Source organism: Trachurus trachurus, assembly GCF_905171665.1.
Source record: "Trachurus trachurus genome assembly, chromosome: 22".
In the NCBI taxonomy this organism is placed as follows: domain Eukaryota; kingdom Metazoa; phylum Chordata; class Actinopteri; order Carangiformes; family Carangidae; genus Trachurus; species Trachurus trachurus.
In genome coordinates this window covers 3,468,089-3,486,675 of record NC_139907.1, presented here as the reverse complement: position 1 = coordinate 3,486,675, position 18,587 = coordinate 3,468,089, and the positions used below count along the sequence as shown (strand labels likewise).

The following is an 18,587-nucleotide window of genomic DNA, read 5'->3' as shown; positions in this document are numbered from 1 at the left end:
TCAAGCACCGCCCCAGTTCCAGCCTCAGCCTTTCCCACAGCCTCCGTCTCAGCAATACCCACAGGTCCCACATCAGCACCAGCCTCAGCGTTATCCTCAGCCCCAGATACAACCTCAGAAACCTCTCCAATCTCAAGCACCACATCCATCCCATCCCCAGCATCCATCACAGCCACAGCTACAAACTCAGTTGCAGACCCAAACAACACACATCCAGACTCAGGCCTTTGTCCAGCCTCAGCGGTCTCAGCTTAATCTTCAGTTCCAGGAGCTGCCTTCACAACCCAAACCTCAGGCCCAGTTAGCACCACAACCAGAGGTCCCACCACCATCTCAAACCAAAGTTCAGCAAGCAGCCCAACCCAAGGCTGGATCAGTGCCACAACCTGCAGCTGAGACCCATTTGCCACCACAGCCAATGGCTCAGTCACCAACGACGCACAAGGCTGGACCACCTCCACAACCGAAGCCACAGACCCAACCAGCACCACAACCAATGGTTCAATCCCCAACCCAACCCAAGGCCGCGTCACCTCCACAACCTAGGCCCCAGACCCAACCAGCACCACAACCTGAGGTTCAGGCACCAGCTCAAACAATGGTGCAGCCACCAACCCAACCCAAAGCTGGATCTCCTCCACAACCAAAGCCCCAGACCCAACCAGCACCACAACCTGAACCTCAACCACCAGCCCAAACCAAGGTTCAGTCACCCCCTCAGCAGAGGTCCCAGTCACTGCCACAACCCAAACCTCAGGCTCAACTGCCACCACAAACCCAGATCCAGGCCCAGTCTCCACCACTACCCAAGGCACAAACCTCAACACATTCCAAGGCTCAGTCACCCACACAGTCCAGACCTCAGACCCAACCAGCTCCACAGTCTCCTCCACAGCCCCAACCACAACATCCCCAAACCGTGGTCCTCTCTCAGGTCAGTGTGCTGCCTGAGTCCCAGGCCGAGTCCCCAGATATCTGCTTCACCCCTCCAGCCCTGGCTCAGGCGCCTCCCCAGGCCTACACCGAGGCTTACGCCAAGGCTCAGGCTCTGGCCAGGAACGGGTTTGAGGAGGCAAAGCACTGTCTGCAGGAGCACATCCTGGAGGCCATCACTGTCTTCAAGGACAAACGTATCTCACCTGACCAAGCATCAGTGAAGGAGGTAAACCTAGAATGCTACTCCCCATTGATTTGTTTAGGATAAATACTCGACAGAAATAAGCTGTTGTTTCATGGAGGGAGCCATTGTTCAGCTGTGATGTATACCTTTCCTCCCCAGGAGACCCTGAAGACCCTGGACCCTGAGTTGCTGGAGGGCTTCCTTAGGGCAGCTAAGGGCATGGAGGCCTTTTGCACCCCATCAGAGCTCAGAGACATGGAGTTCTTCACCCAGTCTGTCAGGACACAGTGGGAGGTGGGACACAAACACACTTCCTATGGAAGATGTGCAGTTTGAAAATAGACAAAGCTTCATTGTGTGAAATATAAGTGTGTAATAATTGCTCATGCATGTTTTTAAACCATGAATGTACTAAAATCAGCTTGTGTTTAGACATGGATGTCTTGCATCTAAAGGACTTAATATTATAAACTGTTAATGTAATACTATGCTTTAACATGTCATGTGTGTTTTTAAAAAGATTCATTTCATCCTATTTCCCAGGCCGTGAGAGCTGAGATCTCAGGCTATTTCCGACAATTGCAGTTTGAAGTAACAAAGGCAGACTTTAACAGAGCTGCGCTGCAGTGCGAGATGCACTTAAGCTCCCGATTAGAAAAACAAGCTCAGGTAGCTCGATTGCTAGAACTAAGCTATTGGCAGACGTGCTTCAGTGGAAGGGGATCCTGCCAGCTTCTCTGCTTCTCTTACCGTTCTCCTTCCTTCTTCTTTGTATGGCTCCAGGGAGAGGAGAGGATAAACACAGCATTCTTTCTTTTTCTTTTTTTGCAGTACATCTTTTTTCCTCCTGCCAATTGGTGTTGGTTTGTGGATTGCAAAATGGCTGTCTTAAAAAATATAGTTTTAAAAAATGTGTGTTGAAAATTATGTTTTGTGTTCATGCATGTGCATGTGCATGCAACATTACAACACATAAGCAAAGGGATGTTCTCAATGTTGAATTCAGTTTGGGTTTGTAGTATAGATCCCATGATCACCATGCCTTATCTGCTCACTTTTTTTTACCAGGCCTGTTTCTCAGTGGACGGCAGCTTGGCCCAGGCAGGGCAGCACCTGGAGGCCCTGAAGGAGCTGTGTGACACCCTGAGCCCGGAGGACGCCCACCGCCTGGCCCAGACCCAGCTGAGGGAGTGTGAGAAAAGGCTGGCGGCCATCCAGCACCAGTTCAGCGGAGACCAGGACTCATCACTGCCCGACTCCAGGTGGGATATTAGAGTGAAAAACAGTCTTTGAAATATCACAAGACAATGGTCTTTTAAAAAGCAACATGCAAATTATCTGCCCCAATTTCTTCCTCTCAGGATTTCTGTTGCCTTCAGTGAGGATCTGACCACAGAAAAGGAGCGTGACAAACCGCAAGTCTCAGCAGAGGTACGACCCTCTGTCGACTCAACTCAACCTTTTTTTATTTCTAGTGATTAATTGAAAACTAATCGTGCTAAACTGCTGTGTCACATTCTCCTGTTATATACATTTAAGCTTAACAATATCAATGAGGTTTGAATGAACAGAGACGGTGCTGTTACTGTGTCTCCGGTGTCCCAGGTGACAGTGAAGACGGCGAGCGTGGAGAAGAAGGAAGTTGTGAAGCAGGTGTCTGTGGAGGAGGAGGTCTCTAAAAAGGAGACTGTAGAGAGGTAAACAGGATTTAGTCTTTCAACACAACATGCAACATATTCAGTGTTTTCCTAACATCTTCTTTTGTTTTAACATATAAAATCTGCAGATATGAGACGTGTAAAAGGACTCTGCAAGCACAACTCTCTAAAAACGACCAGAGCATCAAGGACACTCCCTCAGACTCTGTCTCTCTGAAAGGACTGCACACACGGCTGCAGGAGATACAGGTACAGTGCTGAGGTTTAAATCCAACAAGACGGTTTCTTTTATCTGATGACATGCCAATAACATGGTTCCCACTTGTCCTGGAAAACCTGGAAAACCTGGAAAATGGTTGACCAATTTTCGAGTCATGGAAGACACATGGAAAATGAGAAAAAAAAGTCAAATGTCCTGGAAAAGCTTCAGGTGTCTTAGAAAATTATTCATCACATCAGCTACCAGAGCTCTATTTGCCGTTTTCAGACCTCTCTAAGGATTTATTTTCTAAAAAAGTGCCTAGTGAGAAAACTAGAGACTTTGAGTTGATGAGTGTTTCCAGTATTGGACCCCATGTTTGTGTTGTTCTATGATAAATTCGTAGGAATTTCTAAGCATGTAACTGTAAGACATTATTGCATAACTTAGAGCCATAGACTGCACATCTTTAAATCAGACTTCTGGGGCTGGGAGAGGAAGAAAAAGAAACAAAAATGTACAAAATAAAGTACAACTGTCGAAAAGAAGACTTCTCCAAAGCATGAACGGGACAGAGGATGTAGAATAACATGTCTGTCAGACTGTAGCCGCTGAAAATGTCCTGGAAAAGTTCTGGAAAATGATTTCAAGAAAGAGTGGGAACCCTGAATAAACCTGAGTTGGACTCTTTTTTTCTCCCTAGTGTCTGAGGCAGGAGACCGGGTCTCTGTGGGCCGACTATGGGAGTGTGTTCTCCCAGTGCTCCCAGCTGACTGGGAACGCCGGTCTGGACCAGGAGAAGGTGGAGCTGCAGGAGCAGTGGCGCGGCCAGCAGCTGAACCTCCAGAGGAGAGGCAGCTCGCTGGCCGCGGCGCTCCGGCAGATCGACTCCACCGAGAACCACATGGTGGACTTCACCGACCGCATGGACCGCTACCTGAGGCAGCCCAAAGACATCACCGCCTTCACACTGGCCAACACCAACATCCTGAAAGACATTAAGGTCCAATATCAGCCTCACTTAGCTTTGATTGGTTGTAATTTTGTCATTCTCTGATTGATTGATTCATCTTTAACGTCCCTCAAGGGGCAATTTGATATACAGCAGCCGTTGGCACAATCAACACACAAGGTAGAACACATAAAGCCATAGTAAAGAGATGAGGAATACATCAAGAATTCATCATATAATTAATACGTAAGAAATACAAGAAATACCAGAATACATCATAAACATTACTACCTAAAAAGTACAAGTTACAAAGTTGTGAAGTTGTCATGACACATTAGTTGTCTAGATGTTATAATTAGTGACTTCTCCCTGAAGCAGTGAAACTGTCAAGATGCTTTTTGAGATAATTCTATTTTTTATTTTTTTATTAACTGATGCCAATACAAGAAAAGTGGAAAACAACAAAAACATACAAAGACAAAAAAACAGCAACAACAACTTATTAAAGGGTTAGACAAGAAAAAAAGGTGCTATACTGGTGAAAACAGTGCTGTGTATATAGTATATGGATATGAATTGATGTTGTAGTGGAAGGTAGTCTGTGTATGTATGTATATGTGTGTGTGTGATAGGGATGTCACGATTACTTGTTTTCACAATTAATCGCAGTATTAAATGCCACAATTAATTGATCGTAAAGATTCCTAAATACCGTTACTTTCCAAACAAGATTATGTCGGAACAATATCGGCAGATGTGGCACCAAAGTAAAGATGAATGCACAGATACTGGTCAATTTATCTAACGTAACACTGAATTGGTAGGAATTTAAATGTTAGCGTGTCATTTGTAATTTAAAAAAATTATATAAACTTAAAACATTTGGTATAGATGCCAATTAATGACTTAAATATTTCAAACACTTGCCCCGGGGGATTAATAACTGGTCCTATATTAAGAGATTAGTAATGTAATTATATTTTGACAAAATTTGATTTTACACATTCAGAGTGTTGTGAAATTTATTGATGCATAATAATCGTGATAATCGTAACACCGTGATTATTTCTCTGACAATATTCGTACCAAGAAAATCTATAAGCGTGACATCCCAAAAATGACTGTGAGCATGTGAATGTGTTGATCTATGCATGTGTATGAGGGATGAACTGGAACAATTGGAACTAAAGAAAGAGGAAGAGTATAAGCAAAGAAAGATACATGCGAGATGGGAGAGAAAGAAAGAGAGAGAGTGAAAGAAAGAAAAACAAAAACAACAGACCTATTTTGCTAAGATGTGTATGTATACAGAAGAGAGAGAGAAAGAGAGAGAAAAAGAGCTTTTGAAGCTGATTCCTCATGTTTTCTCCTTTTGCAACAGGAACTAGATGACAACATCCAGTATGAGCTGGACCAGCTGTCCCGTCTGGACCCCGGGTCCAGCGACCTGGACCCCAGAGACTGCTTCCCTCTGACCCGGGAGGTGGAGACCCACAGAACCAGTCTGGACCAGCTCCGCCAGCAGGTCCGCAAGAGCGAAGCGGCCGCCCGCGCCCTCGACCGCTTCCTCATGTCGCTCCGCACCGTGGACGAGGATGTCTCCGGCGTGCAGGGCGCCCCCTGCAGCGACGGCGCCGTGCTGCAGGACTGCCGCTCCAAGCTGGGCCTGATCCGGCAGAGCATCGACAGCCTGAAGGAGAAGGTTCAGGCTATTGTTGGTTTTATTTGATGTTGTTGGTTTTATTTATGAATGAATGAATGAATTTATTTATTTCGGTATATATCAAGCTTATATAACCGAAAGGGTGTAGGTTGAAGCCAAAGCTTATATACCCCTACCCCTTTTACCTTAAAAAATTAAAATAAAATAAAAAAATATATATATATACGCATTAATACAATAGGATCAAAACACAGACATTTGAAATTAATCAGTACACTTAAATTTCTGATCACAACAAAATAAAGAATTGTACACAGCGCATAACCCCAAATAGTACAAAATCATTGAACTTAATTTTCCATACTGTAACGAGAAATTATGTTGTTCTTATACAGTTTTTTAAAGCTGACTAGAGTACAGCATAATTTAATATTTTCAGGACAATTATTCCAGATGTTAACCCCTCTAACAGAAAGACAGTGATTTTTATTTTATTTTATTTATTTTTATTTTTTTTACAGTAGTTCAAGTCTTTGGTTTCTCAAATAATAGTGGTCTTCTCAGGTTATTAACTGGAATCCTTCATTTTAAACAGATTCTGGATATTGTTTTATTGTTTTATTGCTTTTACTACTATTTATTGATTGTATACCAAGTGGAGTAGCCACATAATTTCATTGTACTGATGTATAATGACAATAAAGGCTTTCTTTCAATTTCAAGGCGCCTCAGCTGGACCTGCTGCTGCAGGGAGCCAGACTGACGGTCACCAGGGACGGCGTGCCGGCCTCGTGTCTGGACATGGTGAGCGCTCTGCTGCGGCGGCTTGAGGAGGCGGACGGGGCGTTGGCCGGCCAGCAGCACGACCTCAAGAAGGACACGCAGAGCAAGTCTCTGGGCCTGAGGAAGAGGACGCTGCTCGGGGAGATGAGGAAGCTGCAGGAGACGATCGAAATGCAGGGACTGAAGGAGCCGACCATCCCTGCAGTGCAACACAGGTGAGTGACTTTACTCTGGTGCAACAATGTGTGAAAACTAGACCGGGTATACTGCATCCAGTTAATCAATCATGCGAGACACTACAGGCAAAAACACTGTTTTTTCATGCACTGATCAAGTTTGAGATTTTGGGCTATTTTTCTTCCTTAACATGTATTCTTTCAGAAAAGTCGCAAAAAATGGTATAAAACCACATTAAAGTGGTTATTTTACTTCATTTTGTCTCTTTTGTTGGTAGAGTTCTCCTAAATTTTCCAAAAGTTAACATGCTACTGTTTCATGTCAGGTGTCATTGTAAAGCTCTCTCTCTCCTGAACAATTATGTAGGCTCCAAAAATTATCATTTCCTCTGTATCTGTGTCTGCATCGTAAAAGTATGATTTACATTAACAATCTATGTAATTTTAAAGGCTGTTTTCTTACATATTTAAACATAAAATTGGACAAAACTTGTAATACAAAAAATATTTGTCTAAATGTAAGTGATAAACTTGGGAAGTTTCATGGTGATATCTGTTAGTTAAAAGTTAATTTTTTTTTTTACCCTATTCACCTGTAGTGTCTCCCCTTAAAAGCCTGATTTCCTGAAGTAAAGTCTCATTATTGATTGATTCCTTCTCTAGGCTTCGTGCTCTGACGGATCTGGACAGCCAGGTGCACGCTCAGCACTCAGAGTTCCTGAACATCTCTGAGCTTCAGGAGAAACAGGGAGGAGGAGAAAACCTCCTGGAGGAGCTGGAGGCTCAGTGGAAGGAGATTCAGAGAGGATTTTGTGACAGGTGCAGTCAGTTTACCCTAAAGCAGCATGTGTGTGGTCAAAAGAAGATGAGGCATCATCACTCATTATCCTATCCTATACGTATCTCTCCTGCAGGAAGAAGCAGTGCACCACCCTGTTGGAGAACCTGAAGAAGTTCCAGAGCTGCCGCAGTCACCTGACCAACACCATGCAGAGAGCAGAGCAGACCATCAGCGACCAGGCCTCCTACATGGGCAAAGATAACCTGCAGAGGAGTATAACCAAGGTGAGCTCATAACAAACTCCTGTCTGCTGTGGACATGGACACGCACGCAGCACTGCAAAAACTCAAAATCTTTCCAAGAATATTTGTCTTATTTTTTGTCAAAATGTCTCATTTCTTCAAAACTAATCTCTTTCCACTTAAACTAAGATTCATCACCAAAAAAATGAACTTGTTTTTAGATCATTTTCACTTGTTTCAAACAAATTTTCACCTGAAATAAGTAGAAAAATCTGCCAGTGAAGGAAGTGTTTTGTGCTTGTAATAAGAAAGACAAACTTGCTCCACTATCAGATTATTTCAAGTGAAAATCAGCTTGAAATAAGTAAAAAGTGTCTAAAAACAAGCTACTTTTTTAATGTGATGAGTCTTATTTTAGGTATAATCAGATTTGTTTTGACTAGAAATAAGACAAATATTCTTGGTAAGATTTTGAGTTTTTGCAGTGAGTAAGAAGTGGACACATGCTTAAAGACTGCTGCTGTTCTCTGTGTGTTCAGGTGTTCTGCATGTTAACATGTGTGCATTTTTGCAGGTGTGTGACATAAAGGAGGAGCTCAGCGGCCTTGGGGAGCGAATAGAGGAGATGAGAGGAGTTTGCAGACACCTGCAGACTCAACTGAAGAAGTTCCCAGACTGCAGCGAGTCTCCGTTTGAAGCCGAGGCCGACACTCTGATGGACAACTGGCTGGACGTAAGAGTCTGTGCATGGATATTTACATAGAAGGAATACAGGAGAACTTCTGTCTTTCTTAAAACTTTTGGTTCCCTTACAGGTGACGGAGAAGACCGATGCGTACTTGGACAACCTGAAGGTGGCGCTGGAGCTGTGGGAGAAGCAGCTGATGCTGGGGGGAGAGGTGGACGGCTGGGCAGGAGACAAACTGGCCCTGTTTGCAGAGAGCCATCCCTTCAGCAACGAGCAACAAGTACTCGCCATGAGGGTAAGGTTCACATTACTCAACAGGCAGGGTTTCAGTCATTAACTCATTTATTAATTTATTTTTTAACTTACTGTAGTTTTTATTTCAGTTTCATTCAAAATCATACATACAGAATCATACTCATCATATTATCTGCTGTTTTCTCAAATTTTCAGTACAATGTATGTATGTACTGCTTATAGGGACATGATAACAAATATGACACACCTGTAATAACAGAAAGATGAAATAAAAATAAAATAAAACAAAATAATATTAGATTAATCATATCGATTGGATTCAAAATGTATACAGGGGCTCCTCACTGTAATAGTAAACACATGGCAGGGCTCCACCTTTGAATGAATATGTCTTTTTGAAGTCTCAGGGAGTGTGTTATTTGTTCCATTTGATATATTTCCTGGTCCACATATTGTATGTTAGAGGGTCTGTACTGTAATACATTTATTTGCTGTTGCTAGTAGTATCTGTAGAAGATATTTTTCGGGCTCTTGCCTTTAGTTGATGGACCTAGTTGAGCCACCGTTCGGTCCATTGTAATAAATCTACCAAATGATGTGTCAGTTTCTTGCATAACCACAATATGTGGGTCTGGTTACCAATGTGTGGACCATAACTTCTCCAGCACTTACAGTATTTGAGTGTGTAGTGCCAAATTTAGCCAAGACCTCTTCAACCAGTTTTACTCTTCACCTTGCAGGACGAGATCAACGCTAACGAGGAGAACATCGAGCACTTCCACAAAAAGTCTGTGGAGATCCAGGAAATGCTGCAGAGTCGGGAGGCTCCACTCGAGCTGCAGGCCAGTGACACATTCATACTCTAAATCTTCTTTTACACCGTTTTCATAAAAAGCTGCCTGCCGTCTTTGACGTCCTGCTCGTGCATCTTCCAGGTGATGGAAACCCAGCTGAGGAAGAGGATCGAGCAGGTGAAGGAGCTGTTCACCGACTGCACAGACGTCTTTGAGGAGCTGGTCGCCGTGAAGAAACACCTGTCTGAGAAGATCGAGGAGTGTCAGGCGGCTGTGGAGAGCATCCAGGCTTCTCTGAGTAAGGTCGATGCCTCAGGGTCAAAGGTCGAGGAGCAGATACAGGTAGGAACATGTGGTAAAAGCATTGTAAAATATGCAGAAACACACTAAAAACTCCCTGGTCAAAAACAACTCAAATTGGGTTGTTTTTGACCCAACTCCTGGGTTAAAAAAGGGACCAACTCATTTTTGGGTTATTTCAACCCAGAAAATTGGGTTATTCTTTTTAACCCAAATTTGGGTAGAATACTTGACCCTAAAGTTGGGTTATATTGACTACAATGACTGCAACCCAACATTTGGGTCAAGTATTCAACGGATGTTGATTATTATTATGGAGACACCCAGTGCACGGGTAGCGTTTTTCAAATGAACCGGCCTGTTACATCACAGAATTACTCAACCTTAACCCAACAAATGGGTTACTCGCTGCAAAATATCCCAATAACTTGGACAACCCATGAATAGGCTTTATGCACAGCTCCACTACTTCCTGAAATAAGCCAGCTCCTTTATTTCCTGTCTTACATTATTGGACCAACTGATTAATCCAGGTGTGTCTGCCCTCACAACAATGGTCAGACACACCTGGATTAATCAGTTGGTCCAATAATGTAAGACAGGAAATAAAGGAGCTGGCTTATTTCAGGAAGTAGTGGAGCTGTGCATAAAGCCTATTGGGTTAAAATCATAGCCCAATAATCCAGAAAATGCCTTACTCTGAAAAATAACCAAAAATTTTAACCCAACACCAAAAACCCAGAATTTGGGTTCAAGAAATAACCCAACATTTTTTAGTGTGAGTATACTGACGTACAGGGTTTTGAACACTACACTCTCCACCAGGATCTGTGTGAGGATCTGGAGGCTCAGGAGGAGCAGGCCGAGTCCGTGTTGAAGGAGGTGGGTCTGGTCTCCAGTGTGGCCAGTCCTCAGGTGCTGGAGGCGCTGGCGGTGGACTGCAGCCGGCTGAGGGAGGCCATCTCCCGCACCAAGGACATGATCCACCTGAAGAGGGAGGAGAGGGACCAGGGCCTGCTCAAAGTCATCCACGGTTTGTATTTTACTGTGTTTTGAGATCTGATTATTTGCTTCTCCTCGTTCCTCGTCATGATAACTGTAACTGTCTGTAATTTGTCCTCAGACGAGAAGCAGTCGTTCGAGGGATGGCTCCAGGACCTGCAGCTGCAGGTCAACGAGTGCTTCGAGAACCCTGAGAGCAGAACAGATGTGGAATTACATCTGCAAAGACTCGCTGTAAGTATTTATGTTTGTATTTATATTTAAGGCCCAATCAAAAAAGAACTTGAATTGAATTTGGATTTTCTTTTTTTTTTAATAAAGTGCAAAGCCAGTTTCTTTTGGAAAAAATAATTGCAACAAATCAAGACAAGGTAGAATAACATAGGTAGCATAACAAAAAATCGGAAAAATTTAAGTTTGAGTAACTATAATTTAATTTTTGTACGTTTAAATCTTTTTTTTTTCTTTTTTTAGCACTTTTCTGTCCTGTTTGGTCCTGCTTTGTTTTATTTTGTCATGTTTTGTTCTGTTTTTGTTTGTGTGTTTTTGTCAGTGGTGTTACATTGTATGTTTCTATTGCTTGTTTCCATTGAATAACAAAAAAAAAAGACTCGCTGTAAGTGGATTTGAGCGAGAATTAATGATATGTAGCTAGATCTGATCCATAGATAAAACCTCTGAAGGTGGACGAGTTCCTCACTGAGTTTCTCTCCTGTGCGTCAGAGTTTCTTGAAGTCCAAGGATGGAGAGCGGCGTCTGGAGCAGCTGAAGGTGCAGCTGGACCGAGGCAGCCAGCAGATCCCCCCCCAGCAGCTCTCCGACTTCACCGACTGGCTGAAGGAGCAGCAGGAGGAGGTGGGCACCTTCAGGACACACTGCTACAACCGGCAGACACAGATGGAGGCGCTGCTCGGGGACTTGAACAGGTAGAAATATTATCTATCTATCTATATATCTGAGAAAGAGAAATGTGACTGTATGTAACATGGGTTTATACAACTTATTTCCTGACTTTTCTTCCTTGTTCTCCAGTCTCCAGAAGCAGCACGACGGGTTCCGTGAGTGGCTGCAGAGCAAAGAGAAAGAGTCTGCTGTGTCGGACAGAGTGAAACCTCTTGTCAAAGAGCTTCAGGACGAGAGGTGACACTCAACAATCACACATACCTGCAAATATTCCAAAATTACGTCATAAAACATAATTTACCATCCTTTATAAATGTCTGACCATCTCATTCTGTTGATATAAGATTAGATTGAATAAAAAATACTCATGCAATAACAAACTCAAACTTCATTTGATATTGGATATTGAAAGGGTCATAATTGATGAAAATCTTAATTGGAAACATGACATAAAACATCTACAGTCCAAAGTTTCAAGACCAATTGCAGTATTATACAAAGCAAAACAGGTTCTCGATAACACATCACTTCACACTCTCTACTGCGTACAGGAAAATAAACAGAGGGGACCACACACATCTACTGTTTTTACAATCAAGGATACTAAAACTCAGGGATCAAATAGAATATCAAACAGCACAAATCATGTTCAAAGCAAAAAAAATAATCAGTTACCAGGAAACATTCAGAGCATGTTCAGTCAGAGGGAAGGAAAATATAATGTGAGGGGACTGTTTTACTTCACAAAAGCAAAAGTAAGAACAACAAGAAAAGGTTACTGCGTGTCTATATGTGCGGTGAAACTATGGAACAGGTTAAAGAATGAATTAAAGGCAAACATGGAGCATTTTCAAAATTCAATTCTTTCAAAATTAAGTACAAAAACATAACTCTGGAGAGGTAAAGGGAAAATGGTGTTCAAACAAAAAACTGAACTACAATCACTTGCTTATTTTTTTTTTAAATCTTTAGTAAAGTAATCAATCTATTTATGATTTATGGAAAAGAGCACAATAAGCACAGCTTCCTCTCACTCCTTTTTGAACATGTATGATTATGCTTTTGTGTTTTGTTTTTGGTTCAACTTGTTAATGTTATTTCCATATGAAGGAACAAACTGAAATTTTGCCTTATTTTGTTTTACATGTTTGAAATACATATTAAGATGAATAAATGAGGAAAAACAGGCTACATAAAATGCCAAAATTGCCTCAAGCCTCAAGCCTGGAGCTGTGGATCCATATAGTGTTACCGATCCACCACACACTCTGTGCTCTGTTGTCTTATGTCTCTTTTCCTCCCCGTATGTGACAGTGTCCGGGCCGAGTCCCTCAGCGAGCAGCTGGCGTCGGTGCGCAGACAGGGCGTCAGGGGCGACAGCCTCCTGAAGGACAGCGACAACCTGATCCAGCGCTACAGGAACCTGGAGGCTCGGCTGCAGACGGAGGCCGAGGCCCAGAACGCCCTGCAGGAGGAGTGTGAGCAGCTCCACAGCCAGGCCGGGAGCACCAGGACCTGGATCAGAGAGATCCTGGAGCCGCTCACCTCCTCCCACACACAGGTCCAGACTGAGGAGCTGAAGCGCAGAGCACAGGTCAGTGGGACAGAGTTTGAATCTGATTTAAAGGGATAGTTCAACATTTTGGCAAATTGGCTCATTGCCATAATCCCTATAGTCATAGCAGTAGGTTCGTTACCTTTAATTATCGGTGCAAGCTGTTTTTAGAACGGCGGAGCAGAGCCGTGAGCTGCTCAGAGCTACGCTACGGAGGCTCATGGGATTTCTTGGTTTCCCTCATCAAACTCATCAAATACACAATTCAACAACTCCACAACGCTCTGGTGGACAAGTTGTGACCTGCACATTCACCACGCTATGAGATAATAACACAACGTTACCAGACAGAGTTGTTTTAGCGGTAAATGCAGAGACTGCTGATGAAAAACTGTCCCTGAAGGCAACGCGCATCAGCGATTTTGCATGAATTTCCCTCTAAAACAACTCTGTGTGGTAACGTTCTGTTATTATCTCATAGCGTGGTCAATGTGCAGGTCACAACTTGTCCACCAGAGCGTTGTGGAGTTGTTGGATTGTGTATTTGATGAGTTTGATGAGGGAAACCAAGAAATCCCATGAGCCTCCGTAGCGTAGCTCTGAGCAGCTCACGGCTCTGCTCCGCCGTTCTAAAAATAGCTTGCACCGACAAATTTTGAGTTAATATTTATGAAAAAAAATGTGACCTGTTTGTGCATAATTTGATCCGATTCCACCCGGTTGTTGTTAAAAATATCTGAAACAGTCACTACTTACTGTTACTGCTCCACTAAACGACTGGTATTGTGTCACCAGACCATCCTGACCTCCAAGGCCGAGGGGGGGTCTAAGGTGAAGGAGCTGGCGACTCGGAGCCAGAGTCTGTGTGACCGCGAGGACCTGGACCAGAGCAGGAAACAGGAGATCCAGGAGTCGCTGAGAGAGACGGAGGAGCAGTGGAGAGCGGCGCTGCAGGCGGCCGAGGAGGCTCTGAGCCGGGCGGAAACACAAAGCCTGATGGACCGAGACCTGCTCTCCTTCAACACCCTCGATGAACACGTCCAGTCCTGGATCAGAGAGCAGGAGCAGAACCTGCAGTCTGGAGGTGGCGGCCATGTGCAAGTTGAAGAAAAGCTCCAGATAGCACAAGTGAGTTTCAGATTGTGTGTGAATCAGTTCATGGTGAGCTTTAATTTCAGGAGCATTTTGTTTCTGAAGAGTTTTTTTTTAAGGCGAGACACTACAGGAAAAAACAGATTTTTCATGCACTGATCTGATCAATTTTGAGATTTTGTGCTATTTTGCTTCCTTATCATGTCCTCCTTCTAAAATAGTTGAAAGAAATGGTAGAAAATCCACATTAAAGTGGTTATTTTACTTCATTTTGTCTCTTTCGTCTGTAGATTTCTTCTAAATACACCAAAAGTTAACAGCTACTGTGACACACTGACCCATGTCATGTCAGGTATCATTGTAAAGCCCTGTCTCTCCTGAATAATGATATAGGCTCCAAAAACTGTCATTTCCTTTGTATCCGCAACAAATCATAAAAGTACGATTGACAATAACAATGTGTGGAATTTTACAGTCCAAGTCTTTAAAGACCGTTTTCTCAAAATGAGTTTTTCCTCAGACTCTGAGCTAGAAATCTCCACTTCAGCAGCACTTACAGACACCAAACCTTCCAGTTTCATCCCTGTCTATATTCTGAAGGTTTTTACAGAGGGGATTGTTGATATATCATTCACAGCCTGATTTATACAACATTTTATTGCTGAAAACATGGAGAAATTTTATTTTTTTAGGGCTGGTGACAGTATTTTCTCATTTACATAGTGATAAAAAGAGATATCCAAAATCCTCCTCTGTAAAACCTTCTGACTCTAATGTGTCAACAAAATAAAACAAGAATTTTGAAAGTAGCTTTATCCATTGTTCAGATTTCTGTTCTGGAAATATATGCAAATTGCGCATATTTAATTAGATATTGCCTCATTTACATATTTAAACATACAATTTGACAAAACTTGTAATACAAAAACTATTTGTCTTAATGTGAGTGATAAACCTGGGAAGTTTCATGGTGATATCTGTTAGTTTTAATTTTTACCCTATTCACCTACAGTATAGTGTCTTTATTATATAAAGTATTTATTATAGTGTGTTTATTTCCAGGCGACTCTGAGCTCCAGGTCTGAGGGAGATTCAAAACTCCAGGATCTGAAGCAACGGTGTCAGAGTCTGTGTGACAACGAGGCCTTGGACGAGAGACGGAGACGAGAGCTTCAGGACGCGGTCCAGCAGAGAGAGGAGCAGTGGAGCAGAGTGCTGAAGGCTGCAGAGGAGGCTGCCGACCAGGCCCAGACCGAAGCCGCCTCGGAGCTGGACCTGGAGGCCTTCAGAGCCCAAAGTGAGACGGTCCAGTCCTGGATCAGAGAGCAGAAGCAGAAGCTGCTGTCCCTCAACAACCAGATGCAGTTTGAGGAGAGGTTACAGACCGTACAGGTGAGTCTCCACCGATACCTGAGCTGGACCAGGTTTGTAGTCGAAGTTATACATCCGAGAGTACTTTAAAACCAATCAAGTCTCTATTCAAGAGAACACTTAAAACACTAGACAAAAAACCTATATACTACCATTATTGTAAAATTGTGAATAAGCACAAAATCATGGACCTTGATAGTTTTCAGCTGTTTTTGGATGTTTGTCTAATCTTTAAGGTTCTGAACGGTCTAGCCCCTCCACCATTACAGAACTTCATAAAGAAAAAATCCTCTAGAGTAAACACCAGAGCACTAACTAACTAGAGGTGACTGTGACATACAACGGTGCAAGACCAAATTTGGTCAAATGGTGGTGTCCATCAGAGGAACACAGTCCTGGAATATATTACCATCTTATGTTAGAGACTGTGCCACTTACACCACCTTTAAAAAGACCCTCAAACAGTGGTTAGTAGCAAGCCAGACCTGCTCTCATACATAACTGTTTGTCTTTCTATTTTTCCATATGGACTCTTAAAGCAGAAGTAAGCAGAATGTTTGTGTTAATATAAGTCTTAATAGTTCTATCTTCCGACAGTAATCACTTACATAGAGTGTTTGGTCTGAAACACGGGTCTGTCAGTCACTCTGCTCTGCTGTAAGCCGAGGAGAAAACTTTCCTTGTATCCTACAACCTTTATCCAATGAGGAGAGAGAACGGCATAAAGGGGCGGTCCTCTCTGTGTGTGCAGCCAAGGGATGCACGTGAATGTGGTGACGTAGGGACGAGGGCGGGGACTGCTAACTCCATCTGCTGACAGGAAGTTAGCCAAAACCACCGGATCGCTTACTTCTGCTTTAAAGTTAAGAAAAAAGTAAAGAACAAATTTGAGAACTTTGATTTCAAGAATCCCATTTATTCCTAAGTTTTTTTCTTAAGAAGAAAATACTTCAGAACTTTTTTTTGAGAATATGACTTCTCTTTTTTCTTCTTAAGACTGAAGTTAAGAAAAAAATTACACTTAAGAAGGTTTTGTGAATCTGGCCCCAGGTTTGTAGTCGAAGTTCAGTTCCCTTCACCGTCGTTTCTGTGTTCTCCCCCTCAGGCCGTGTTGAGCGTCGGAGCCGAGGCCGAGGCCAAGCTGCTGGACCTGAGGAGACGAGGCGACGGCGTGTGTGAGCGGCTGGAGGAGAGCAGGAGGCCGGAGGTGCAGCTGCTGGTCGACCAGGCGGAGCAGCAGTGGAGGTCGGTGCTGCAGGCGGCCAATCAGGCGGAGCTCCGAGGTCTGTCGGACGACTTCGACGCTCAGAGCAAAACCGCTCAATCCTGGATCAGAGAGCTGCAGCAGAAGCTCCAGTCTGTCGGCAGCCACACGCCGCCCGAGGAACGATGCAACACGGTCGAGGTCTGTGTGTTATTTTTACATTTACCCTCAGATAATTTTTTAACCCCTTCCTGGCCAGTTGTTTTAGCTGCAGAAACACATGATTTCTTATACTATGTTTTTATTTTTTATTTATTTATTTATTTATTTTTCTATATTCTGAAGGTTTTTACAGAGGGGATTGTTGATATATCATTCATACAACATTTTATTCCAAAATACAAAAACAAAAAAAGCGAAATTAGATTTTTTTAGGTCTGGTGACAGTATTTTCTCATTTACAGAGTGATAAAAAGAGATATCCAAAATCCTCCTCTGTAAAAACTTCTGACTCTAATATGTCAACAAAATAAAACAAGAATTTTGAAATCTGAACAAAGAAAATTGTTCAGATTTTGGTCCTGGAAATATATGTAAATTAGTGCATATTTCATCAGATATTGCCTCATTTACATATTTAAACATAAAATTTGACAAAACTTGTAATACAAAAAATATTTGTCTTAATGTGAGTGATTAACGTTTCATGGTGAAATCTGTTAGTTAAAATTTTACCTTGAAATACATTTAAAAAACCCATAGGCGGAGGTGGACATTTTTGTCCAGCGAAGGGTCATGGGTGTCGTTAAAATGCATTACGGGTCCAAAAAATGGACTTTCATTCTGAAATTCGGGACATCCAGAGTTTACCCAAAAATAAACTTCCTTGCCAAAAATCAGGCCCCAGTGACCTTTCATTTGACTGTGAGAGGTGGACAAAAATGTCCAGGGGTCATCAGAGGACATTGCTGATGTTCAGAACTGTTTTCTGAATATCGTGTTTATTTTTTTTTCCTCTGCAGACCATCTTGAGCTGCAGACCAGAGGGCGACTGCAAGGTGAACAACCTGCGGAGGCGCGGCCAGAGTCTGTGTAACCACGGAGACGCGGACGAGGGCCGCAGGGTGTACGTCCAGCAGACGGTCCGAGAGACGGAGGAGCAGTGGAGGACGGTGCTTCAGGCCGCCAAGCAGATCAAGTCTGCAGCCGAGGCTCAGATCACTCAGGAGACCGAGAGGAGAGAGTTGGAGGTCAGAGAAGTCAGTCTGAGTTTTATTATAACTCATGTTATGTGCTGCCATTAAAGGTCCATATATAGAGGTCTGGAGACAGATCATGGACTTTATAACTATATATATACTATATATAGGACTATATAAGTCCTGTCCCTTTACTAAAGACATATGTGATGATAATAATAATAATAAACTTTATTTATAGAGCACTTACAGGCCGCTAATTACATGATAAGGTCAAGAAATAGCCAAGAAATATCAATTAATTGCGCCATAATGTCTAGAAATAGCCTAGATTAGAAATAACGGTCGATTTCATAGTAATGTCGAGAAATATCGCCAAGAAATAAAGATTGGTTGCGGAGAAATAGCCCAGAATTATCGGTCAATTGCAAGAAGACTTGGTGGAGAATAATTCTGGCCTTTCTCAAAAATGTCAAAGCATGAAAAGCATGTGTAATCTTTTACCTTTATGAAAAACATGTTGTTACTATGAAATTGACCGTTATTTCTAGGCTATTTCTAGACATTACTACACAAATCATTTTTTATTTCTTGACATTATCACGTAATTAGCGGCCTGATAAGGTAACAGTGGAAACAAGAAATTAAAA

General features: G+C 42.7%; 1 protein-coding gene across 1 annotated transcript in view; it reads left to right on the top strand.

Moving 5' to 3' along the window:
- The window catches only part of syne2b (spectrin repeat containing, nuclear envelope 2b), a gene marked incomplete at its 5' end in the record, with an annotated part of 175,557 nt that overhangs the window by 30,564 nt on the left and 126,406 nt on the right, over positions 1-18,587 (top strand). Inside the window, 24 exons of the mRNA XM_083998509.1 lie at positions 138-1,162; positions 1,283-1,414; positions 2,189-2,382; positions 2,482-2,551; positions 2,726-2,817; positions 2,907-3,027; positions 3,681-3,980; positions 5,311-5,631; positions 6,316-6,590; positions 7,215-7,370; positions 7,466-7,616; positions 8,149-8,307; positions 8,390-8,557; positions 9,258-9,359; positions 9,453-9,653; positions 10,437-10,644; positions 10,735-10,847; positions 11,337-11,539; positions 11,646-11,753; positions 12,831-13,110; positions 13,867-14,199; positions 15,226-15,555; positions 16,640-16,939; positions 17,761-17,988. Of these exons, the coding sequence (XP_083854635.1) occupies positions 138-1,162; positions 1,283-1,414; positions 2,189-2,382; positions 2,482-2,551; positions 2,726-2,817; positions 2,907-3,027; positions 3,681-3,980; positions 5,311-5,631; positions 6,316-6,590; positions 7,215-7,370; positions 7,466-7,616; positions 8,149-8,307; positions 8,390-8,557; positions 9,258-9,359; positions 9,453-9,653; positions 10,437-10,644; positions 10,735-10,847; positions 11,337-11,539; positions 11,646-11,753; positions 12,831-13,110; positions 13,867-14,199; positions 15,226-15,555; positions 16,640-16,939; positions 17,761-17,988 (5,570 nt within the window). The remainder of the gene's footprint in view (positions 1-137; positions 1,163-1,282; positions 1,415-2,188; positions 2,383-2,481; positions 2,552-2,725; positions 2,818-2,906; positions 3,028-3,680; positions 3,981-5,310; positions 5,632-6,315; positions 6,591-7,214; positions 7,371-7,465; positions 7,617-8,148; positions 8,308-8,389; positions 8,558-9,257; positions 9,360-9,452; positions 9,654-10,436; positions 10,645-10,734; positions 10,848-11,336; positions 11,540-11,645; positions 11,754-12,830; positions 13,111-13,866; positions 14,200-15,225; positions 15,556-16,639; positions 16,940-17,760; positions 17,989-18,587) is intronic.